At 38.7% G+C, this 11,697-nt stretch overlaps 1 protein-coding gene across 1 annotated transcript in view; it reads left to right on the forward strand.

Moving 5' to 3' along the window:
• Positions 1-8,778, forward strand: part of LOC134324749 (insulin receptor substrate 2-like) — a 29,491-nt gene extending 20,713 nt beyond the window's left edge. Inside the window, exon 2 of the mRNA XM_063006686.1 lies at positions 5,417-8,778. Within this exon, the coding sequence (XP_062862756.1) occupies positions 5,417-5,421 (5 nt within the window). The 3' untranslated portion in view covers positions 5,422-8,778. The remainder of the gene's footprint in view (positions 1-5,416) is intronic.
• The last annotated feature ends 2,919 nt before the right edge of the window (positions 8,779-11,697 follow it).

Raw genomic sequence — 11,697 nt, forward strand, 5'->3', positions numbered from 1 at the left:
CAGACAGACAGACAGCTTAATAGATAGATAGACAGACAGACAGACTGATTAGTAGACAGACAGACAGACAGACAGACAGACAGACAGATAGATAGATACAGTACATTGATATATAGGTAGATAGACAGACAGATATATAGACAGACAAAAAGACAGACAGACATATAGATAGACAGACATACAAACAGATGCATAAATATATAGATAGACAGGCAGATAGATAGGCAGACAGACAGATAGATGGGCGGACGGAGGATGGGCAGACGTACGGACAGATAGATTGATAGACGGATAGATAAATAGACCGATAGATAGACAAAAAGACAGACAGGCAGGCAGATAGACAGACAGATAGATAGACAAACAGACAGACAGGCAGATAGGTAGATAGACAGACAGATAGACAGGCAGATACAGTGTATCACAAAAGTGAGTACACCCCTCACATTTCTGCAAATATTTTATTATATCTTTTCATGGGACAACACTATAGAAATGAAACTTGGATATAACTTAGAGTAGTCAGTGTACAACTTGTATAGCAGTGTAGATTTACTGTCTTCTGAAAATAACTCAACACACAGCCATTAATGTCTAAATGGCTGGCAACATAAGTGAGTACACCCCACAGTGAACATGTCCAAATTGTGCCCAAAGTGTCAATATTTTGTGTGACCACCATTATTATCCAGCACTGCCTTAACCCTCCTGGGCATGGAATTCACCAGAGCTGCACAGGTTGCTACTGGAATCCTCTTCCACTCCTCCATGATGACATCACGGAGCTGGTGGATGTTAGACACCTTGAACTCCTCCACCTTCCACTTGAGGATGCGCCACAGGTGCTCAATTGGGTTTAGTCCATCACCTTTACCTTCAGCTTCCTCAGCAAGGCAGTTGTCATCTTGGAGGTTGTGTTTGGGGTCGTTATCCTGTTGGAAAACTGCCATGAGGCCCAGTTTTCGAAGGGAGGGGATCATGCTCTGTTTCAGAATGTCACAGTACATGTTGGAATTCATGTTTCCCTCAATGAACTGCAGCTCCCCAGTGCCAGCAACACTCATGCAGCCCAAGACCATGATGCTACCACCACCATGCTTGACTGTAGGCAAGATACAGTTGTCTTGGTACTTCTCACCAGGGCGCCGCCACACATGCTGGACACCATCTGAGCCAAACAAGTTTATCTTGGTCTCGTCAGACCACAGGGCATTCCAGTAATCCATGTTCTTGGACTGCCTGTCTTCAGCAAACTGTTTGCGGGCTTTCTTGTGCGTCAGCTTCCTTCTGGGATGACGACCATGCAGACCGAGTTGATGCAGTGTGCGGCGTATGGTCTGAGCACTGACAGGCTGACCTCCCACGTCTTCAACCTCTGCAGCAATGCTGGCAGCACTCATGTGTCTATTTTTTAAAGCCAACCTCTGGATATGACGCCGAACACGTGGACTCAACTTCTTTGGTCGACCCTGGCGAAGCCTGTTCCGAGTGGAACCTGTCCTGGAAAACCGCTGTATGACCTTGGCCACCATGCTGTAGCTCAGTTTCAGGGTGTTAGCAATCTTCTTATAGCCCAGGCCATCTTTGTGGAGAGCAACAATTCTATTTCTTACATCCTCAGAGAGTTCTTTGCCATGAGGTGCCATGTTGAATATCCAGTGGCCAGTATGAGAGAATTGTACCCAAAACACCAAATTTAACAGCCCTGCTCCCCATTTACACCTGGGACCTTGACACATGACACCAGGGAGGGACAACGACACATTTGGGCACAATTTGGACATGTTCACTGTGGGGTGTACTCACTTATGTTGCCAGCTATTTAGACATAAATGGCTGTGTGTTGAGTTTTTTTCAGAAGACAGTAAATCTACACTGCTATACAAGCTGTACACTGACTACTCGAAGTTATATCCAAGTTTCATGTCTATAGTGTTGTCCCATGAAAAGATATAATGAAATATTTGAAGAAATGTGAGGGGTGTACTCACTTTTGTGATACACTGTAGATAGATAGATATACAGACAGGCAGGCGGACGGACGGACGGACAGACAGACAGACAGACAGACAGACAGACAGACGGATATATAGATAGACAAAAAGACAGATAGATAGATAGACAGATGAACGGACAGACAGATACTTCATTTATCCAGAAGAAAATTATTGATTATTATTATGAGAGCCCAGTAAACTCTGGAACTTTCTATATCTAAATACAAGCTAAGGCTAATTTCTGGCTTGTTAAGTATGTGCCACTGTATATAAAGTACAATGTAGATTATGAATTATGTGCTAGTGTTACTAGCATAAAACTGGTATTTTGGCTTATGAAGCTACTAATACATTTACCAGAGTAAGTCAGAGTACTTTCTGTTAGTAGTTTACTAATTCTATATTGTGTTTAATACTACTGTGAGGTTTGTGACACAGCCAAAATAGTTTATATCTTTTAAGAATTTAGGTTGGTCTGCTATTATGAGATATCAGAAGGACTATAATTTACATTTTAAAAATAATTAACTATTTATTATTGTACACTCCTGTTTTTTTTTTTTTTAAACTACCACTTTATGTGCTCACAATTTTAAAATTACTAACTGTTACTAACTCAAAAAAATGTCTTTGATGATGTGGGATTATCTGAGAACGAATATGCGTGGCGTATCCCATCATTCAGAGACATGGGAAACGCTGACTGTCAGCTGCATTGCGATAAATACCAGCGTCTGTGTTCTTTCAGAGCACCTGCCACTTCAGTTGCGCCTAGCTAGAAGGGCGCATTCCTTACTTGGTAAAGGAGACGGCAAGGGAGGGCAAGGGCGGATCGAAATGGAGGCACAGAGTGCAAGCTGTTTTTTAGGAAAAACTCATATGCATAGGGTGTTGCTTATTTATTCAGTACAGCAAGTGAAGGAACACATGGTTCTAGTTCTGGTTTACTTTGCACCAATTAGAGAGACAATTGATACGGTCAGAGTGTTGACATTAAAAGCTACTGCACCGTCAGTTTGCCTTGCAAATACATGACCACCCGTATGTGTTATTGCACTTGCAGCTTTGATGCCAGCAGAACTGGTGTGTTTTCCTTTTGTGTGTCTGGAAGATCACCTGCAGGAAAATTCGTTGGGCTGTGTCCTAATTCAACACGATGGCATATACTTTAGTACTGTTTGATGCGTAGCGTCAATTATTTTATTCGTAAATGCACTTACACACTCAGAGAAGTCTTAACCAGGACAAAATTGATTAAAATGATCTGGTATGGTATAAAACACTAAAACGTTTCTGTAACCAGTACTAGGGGCTTTTTCATGGATCACAGCCTCTAAACCTGTTCCTCTGTGAAGCTCACTTGACAGTGTTCAGTGTCATGGGTTCCATTTGTTTTTAGTATTTTTTGAAGGGATTACAGCTGACCGTCCAGGCAAATTTCTTCTCAGAATAAGTTGACTGTTTAGGTTTAGTATCCTAAGGCAACCGTTCCTTGTTTTTTCTAAATACATTCAAATTAGCCACATTTGCGTAGGCAGGTAAGAAATACCAGCTGTATTCAATCATAATGATTATCATGGGATTAGGAAGCCATGCAACAAAATGAAATAACTTTATAGGATCTTCTATATCACGTATCAAACTCAAGGCCCGCCACGTCATTTTAGATGGCTTTAGAGCTTGAAATGTGTATGATTGTATCCTACATAAACTGCATCTCCCACAAAGCATGCCGAATTTGTGACCCGCAAAGTGACCTCATCCCGGCACTAGATGGCAGTGTTTTTACATCAGCGTTTAACTGAGGCGGTTTTCCAACAAGTGATGTTGAGAAATATTTACAAACAATCCCAAAATGTACCAGTAGAGAAAATTTAAGCAGAAGGAAGGGATTTAAATGAAAGATGGGAAAGTGAAAACAAGTTTGTGCTTCAAGAAGGAAAATCGGTACATCTCTTGTGTTATGAGGCCGTGTCTGTGGTTAAGGAGTACAATATAAATGTACATATACATTATAAATATACAGTATAAATTTGGCATTTTGCACCAAATACAGAATTTAGCCTCCAAGAAAAACAACAAATTGTCCAAGACTGCAATCACAGCAGGATACGTTACAATCGGCCCTTTGAGGGCCACCATAATGCAGATGTGGCCCTCAGTGAAAATTAGTTTGACACCTCTGCTCTATATATACAGATTAAAAACTAAATTCATTCTTTAGTTCAATTCATTTTCCTGTTTACCACTGTTTTATCCTTGGAATCACTGAATGTCAATCCATCTCAGGGCCTCGGACGTCTCTCCCTCCAGAGATAGTCAATCATGCCTATTGGTAGACGCTTGACCGCTCCATAGCACTGCTTTGAATTAGAACCCTGAATTCTAGCATATGTGTTTTTTATGCCTTTTATCCCTTTTCTACTGATTCTTTAGCACATCCAGTTTTTACCCAATTGCATTATGCTTTCTCTTTACTGGAGCTAACCCCCGCCCCATATTTAGGACAGCAAGACTGTCACACGCCCCCTCCGACACGTGTGCAGTAGCCGATTGCATCTTTTCACCTGAACGAGGCGAGTTCATATGCGGATCAGCTTTGTGTACGGAGAGCCACACCCTGATCAATGTATTATCCCTAGACTCTGTGCAGACCCCATCAACCAGCCAGCAGAGATATTCGGCTTATCCTACCCTATGAACAACAGCCAATCGTGGTTCACGTACAATTTTACTGTTGTTTCTTCATGCTGTGGCTGTTAGTAGTGGGGGGGTGCTGGAGCCTATCCCAGCTTTTCAATGGGCGCAAGGCACACAGTAACACCCTGGACGGGGCGCCAGTCCTTCGCGGGGCAGAGACACATACACACACACACCCATTCACCTACAGGGCAATTCAGTGTCTCCAATTAACCTGACTGCATGTTTTTGGACTGTGGGAGGAAACCGGAGCTCCCAGAGGAAACCCACGCAGACACCGGAAGAACATGCAAACTTCGCACAGAAAGGACCTGGACCGCCTCGCCTGGGGATCAAACCCAGGACCTTCTTGCTGTGAGGCGACAGTGCTACCGTATTATTTTTGTAATTATTGTGGTGTTTTTTCTGTATGGTCTGGAACATTGTGACATGGTATGTATAGACAAGTATTAAACAGTGCTGTTGACCCAGGAGAAAAAAAAGCCCCAGCAATCAATACTTCTAATTAAAACAAGTCCATATAAGGCTAAAACGTTTTTAGATTTTTGTCAGTCAGTCCATATCTCATGTTCTGGGTTGTGTCAGTATTATACAACATTGTTTTATTGCTTGTTTCATACTGCTATGGTTTTTGTCCTGAGTGAAGCGAAGGAATGTCTGTCTGTGTGTCTAGACATGTTCATGGTCATCAGACTAATCTGTTGTTTTTCTTTTTGTAGACTAAACAGATCCAGACCCCGTATTGGACCCTCGATACTTTTCCAGACAACAGAGAGAGAGATGGGTGGAAAGAAAAAAAAAAAAAGACAAGGACGGCCGTGCAGACAGATGTACCACACTGCTGCTCCTGCTGCCTCTCCTGCACTTGCCTGATCTTTGACCCTTGAACTTATTTAAATGCCGATCGCCATGGCAACCAGGACACTTGACCTGCTCTTTGTCCCACTGACGAGGTCTTCTATCTCCGTGCTGCTCTAAAAATGACTAACGGACTTAACAGACACAAAGGCTGGACCCCACATCTGTCTGTGCGTCATTGTGGGCTCACTCCCTTATAGACTCATGTATTACTGGTTTCTGTTTAAGTGCTTTGAACTTTTGAGGTGCCAGTGTCCCTGACCTGTGAATCCAACCTGAAGTGTAACGTCAGCACACACTCACATATATACACACACACACACACACACACACACACACATGTTGCACATGGCACGTACTTATTTATTTATGTATATGTGTGCATTGCTGGGTGTGTTTCAGATACGTACACACGTACGCGGCGATAAATGGTTATTTTCACCAACTAAATGAACTAGTCGCTTAAAAACACTACCTCAGATTAAGCCAGGTTTTGACTTGCATATTAAAAATGATATATTGATCTATAAAAACTATTTATTTTCAGTGCTGAATGTTGTAAATGCCAATCCAAAGCCTTACTTACTGTCAAACAGTGTTTTCCTTACGGACATTTGTTATGGACCTAGAAACATTCACAGAGTATCAAAGATCGCTTACCATGGAAACTGAATGTCTAATGCAGTAGGATCAGGATTTTACCATGAATAGTGACTTCCTCTGCAAACAAAGATTTCCTATATTGCTATTCTTATTCTATTCTAAGTATTACACATATATTTAACTGATTTTAATATTAATATAATTCTATTTATAACTGCTGGTGAATGGCAGGGGATGCGGTGCAACGCTGCCTCACTCACATCCATGTGTGCTAAGCAGCTGCCAGTTAGCCAGCCAGTCAGGTACATAGATACAAATACACTCACCACAAGTGTCCACCAAATAGACATGTAAAACACAAGGACCTAATTTTACTCTACCGCTTTTAGATTTATTAACCCGGGAGCTTGTCCTCACCACTAGGGCCTGGTGCACACAATGTGATCCTAATGCTCATTTCTAGTCGCTGGCTAATTTTGGGAAGGTGTCTTCCCAGGCAGATCATTGATGAAACGTTAGTACTTGACCGCTTCTGTAGTAGAAGTGGTTCAGCAATGTGATTTCTGCAGTTGCTGATCAGTCGTTAGGGCTTCAACTGTGCTAACAACTCCCCAACAAGTAGTTGTGAGTCTAACATAGAGCAGCAACCAATAAGAGCAATTGAGTATATAAAAACCAAGAATTATGAGGAGTGTATTACAAGGCGCATATTATATTCAAAACTCACTTGCAAATAGAGCAAAGAAGTCTTGCTGGGTCTCAAATAACTCTCTGTATACTGAAGAGTATTATGAGTTACAAATAGATCTTCAGTAATAGTGAGAGCACTGTTTTAGTCATATTGTGAAGTTTGAGAAACAGTCTTTCAGCTCATACGCAGCGCCGATTTTCTAATTCAGGGCTAAATAAGCAAATTTTAACAGGCACGTGAACACAAAATAAAATTGTACATGAATACCACTTGTGGGCGCCCAGGTGGCGCAGCGGGATATTCCGCGAGCACACCAGCGCAGAGATTGTGAACTACTCGGTTCGAAACTCGGTCAGCCGGGCGCCATCTAGCGGGCATAATTGGCAGTGCCTGCAGCAGATACGGTTCTGCTAGGGCGGGATGACCGGACTATGTGGGTAAGGTCTTCAAACACTGTGTAAGGATCCGGATGGGCAGATAGATAGGCACCTGTGCAGAATTAATGGGTGAAAAAGGGTTACACAAAAGGGCTGCATGTGGATTGGAGGAGGCGTGAGCAGCAATATACCCACCTCGACTGCAATCAGGGATCCCCCAGCAGCGGAAGACAAATCGACTACACTAAATTGGGAGAAAATGCATAGACAAATAATAAAAATACCCATTGTTGAGGCTTTACCATTTTTATTAATTAAGTACATTTTGTTTTGTGTTTCATTTTGATGCATTGTTTGTACATCAAACCGATATGTGAGTTGCTTGAAAAAAGTTCCATTCTAATCTAGAAGTGCACCAGCAGGATACATTGAACTTTAAAGAAAAAAATACCATGCAACCTGTATTACACTCCTTACGCCCTTAATCTATGATCTGTTCCACTCTTTGTTTCTGCAGTGTCATGTAAACAGTCAAAAAACCTTGAAAATTGATAAATCATGAATTGTTACACCTAATCATGTAATGCGCACTATGCTGTGATCACAAGAAGTACCAGTGTTTTGTCTTGCACTTATAAAGTACTCGGATTGTAACACAGAAATGAATTTGAATGTAGAGTATTCTGCAGCTCCGTATGAGCAAAGCACGGACAAAGCGAAACGAAACAAAACCAGTAAATCGTACGACAAACACAAGCAAAATGAAAGTCACATGACTTGCCTACAAGCTGTAAATATGTATATAGAAAAGCTGATGATGCAACCGATGTGCAGTTGTGACTTTGGAATGTTTTTAAGTTAATGATGAGATAAAACCTTTGTTTTTTGTGTATATAAGCAGTATATGTTTAAATAAATTTCCCCAACAGGTAAAGCACTAATGAAGGTACTTGCCAAACACCAAAGTTTGGCCTGGAGGTTTTTTTATTATTATTTCTAATCTTTTGCTAGGTTTGTAAGAATGTGCAAACTGTATGATAAATGCCACTGAGGAAATATTTTATAATGCTGTAACATAAAAACGAAAACATTCAATTTAATTGAATACTACTTGATATTAAAGAATAGGTACAAATTTACATATGGCATATGCAATATTTACATTTTATAAAAAATTAAATAGTTTACAGAAAGAAACCAAATGTATAAATACTGTTCATAAAGTTTGATAAACCATGAAAAGGTTTTTTTGCTGTACATATTATTTTCTTGCCAACTTTGAATGAAAACCTTTCAGTTTTTTGCTATTGGAATCTACCAGTGATCTGAGCAGTGTTCTTACTCTAATTATATTTTTTCTCAGTATGGAAAAGATGACTATTTTAAGCCTTGCTTGGTTTTTTTTTTTTGCTGTGTCTTCCATTGTACATATTTCATCTAGTGCGCATTGTGATGCTATTGAGAGATAATTTAATATCAGTGTAGTTAGTATTGCTTTAGAACATGTAATGATTGGGAATAGGCACATGCAATAAAACGATAACATTAAGAAGTGTGCAGCGTCTGTGTGTTCACTCGTGACTGGCGACGGTCTTGCCTGTAACCAGAGTTTATATACTGTAGTCACAGACATCATTAAAGTAGCCCAGACTTTCAGGCAAGCAGATGTCTTTCATTCATCATTCTTTTCAGGGACACGGTAGAGCTTACACACACACACACACAAACAGACATATAGACTTTTATTCTGTAATTAATCTAACTAATGGTGTAAAGAGTGTTGGCAAGTCACATCAAATGATTGTCAGTGAAAGCGCACACTCATTATAGCTTTGCACGCTAGACTAAGAAAGAATATGTAATTGTCTACTGGGATTATCATTTTCTGCCCTAAACCATATGTTGAAGGATTATTAATCCTCATGCCCATTTTAATTAAAATGGTAATTAAGTTTAGAAGGAGATTGAATCTAACAGTTTGATCTTCTCCAGAAAGCCAGTGTGTATGAGCACATGTTAGTGTGTGGATGGAAGTGTGTGCATGTTAAGGTGGATGAAGACAAATTGAAAAAAAGGGCTTAAGAACAAGACAGAGCTTTGTGTCATCCTGCTTTAACAAACCCTTAAGAACCTGAATAATATGCTCTTTGACACACTTACTTTTTTAAACCCTTGTGAACTGTTTTTAGATTGCTTACACACACAAATATATTTTCTGCACACTTTTTGTGGGTGGATTTTGGGAAGAAAAAAAAACTACCATGTGTTTTTATTAACATTACTTGCAATTGATGAAGTTCATTAAATCCTAAATCATTTAAATCCTAATTCATAATATTCCCCACTACACACTGTCCATTTTTAGTGGCATTGTTTATTAATAATAATATTATTAATAATAACAATAATAATGACAACAACAATAATAATAATATTAATTAATGACAACAACAATATTAATAATAATAATAACACTAATAATGACAATAATAACAATAATAATAACACTAATAATGACAACAACAATAATATTAATTATAATAATAACACTAATAATGACAACAACAATAATATTATGAATTATAATAATAATAACACTAATAATGACAGCAATAATATTAATAATAATAACAACACTAATAATGACAACACTAATAATGACAATAATAATATGAATAATAATATGAATAATAACACTAATAATGACAACAATAATAATAATAATAATAAAAAAAATAATAACACTAATAATGACAACTATAATATTATTAATAATAATAATGACAATAATAATAATAATGTATTCGTCATTTTTTATTTTATTTTATTAATTTTAATATTTTAATAAGATAAGACTTATTTATTAATATTATTTTATACATTAATTTACCACCCTTTAGTCAGATTCATTGGGTGAAAGGCAGGAAGCACCCTAAACAGATCACCAGACATTCACACAGAGCAGTTTCTAGTAGCTCCAGTTGTCCTGACTGCATGTCTTTGGACTTGTGGATGGGCACCCAGAGGAAACCCACACGGACACAGGGAGAACATGCAGACTCCATGCTGTGAGGTGTCAGTGCTACTCTCTGTGTAAATATATTTATAAATCCAGAACAGGAGCAAGGTGGCAGAGTTTTGTACATCTTAATATAAATGTAACACTGTTTCAATCTGTTATTTTAAATCATTGAGTTTTGTATCAATTAAACAAACTGCATGTCTGTAATGTTTGAAACACAGTGACCTTACATTAATCAGTGTGCTTCTTGTTTGATAGATATTTTAATGATTGTTCTTTTATTAATATATTTAATATAAATACTTCTTCGCAATGCAGGATTCTTCTATTTCACCTACAGAATGGGGCTGGTGTTCTCTGTCCTGTTGCTTTAAGAAGCCTAATGTGTGTAAAGTGTAGGCTGAGGTCAGATGGCTGATTGTATGAGTGTCATTTCTCTGTGTGTTCGAGGGCAAATCTTCACCACCAGTGACAAAATTGTGTGTGTGTGTGTGTGTGTGTGTCTATGTAATGTGTCTCGCTTTACTACTATTTCAACTACTCATCCAAAGCTTCATCATCACCACAGAGATGCACCTATGTCCCATAGGTATATTACTACACACACACACACACACACACACACACACACACACACCATGCACTATTCAACATCGTCTGAGAAAAACCTTTATGCTTCCTTATAGTTTATAAAAATGTAAATAATACTAGAAACATTTGAATTTTGTATTGGGTACAACACATTAATAATAATAATAATAATAATACATTTTATTTATATAGCGCTTTTCAAGATACTCAAAGACGCTTTACATAAGACAAATAATCAAAACAAATACGTACATACACCATACAAATCATAGTACAAAATCAAAATAGTACATCAACATCAAGAATAATTAAGATAAAAACAAAGAGAGCAGCATAAGACAGTTCATTAAAAATTAGCTAAATTATGAGAGAGAACAACAAATATAGAACAATTTCTTAAAATTAGACAGAAACAGGACAGATTCACATGCAATCAGGAAACTGAAAACTTTACAAGTTTTAGGATCTAGGACTTCACATTTCTGTCGTGATCTAAGTATAAAAACTATTAAAAAGAATAGCAAAGATAAAAGCATTTATTTCGTGTTGTTACAAGTTAAATGCCATTTTGAATAGATGAGTTTTGAGAAGTGACTTGAATTTGGACAGGTCAGGACAATCTCGTAGGTGTTTGGGGAGAGCATTCCATAAAGATGGAGCAGCTATGGAAAAGGCCCTGTCACCCCAGGTCCGGTGCTTGGTCCCAGAGGGTATGGACAGTAGGTTAGCCTCAGAAGAGCGAAGGCTACGGGAGGGAATGTGATGATGGAGCAGGTCGGTGAGGTAGGATGGGGCCTGATTATGGAGAGCTTTGTGAGTGAATAGAAGAATTTTGAATTGAATGCGTTGAGCAACGGG

Source organism: Trichomycterus rosablanca, chromosome 12, assembly GCF_030014385.1.
Source record: "Trichomycterus rosablanca isolate fTriRos1 chromosome 12, fTriRos1.hap1, whole genome shotgun sequence".
Classification (NCBI taxonomy): Eukaryota; Metazoa; Chordata; class Actinopteri; order Siluriformes; family Trichomycteridae; genus Trichomycterus; species Trichomycterus rosablanca.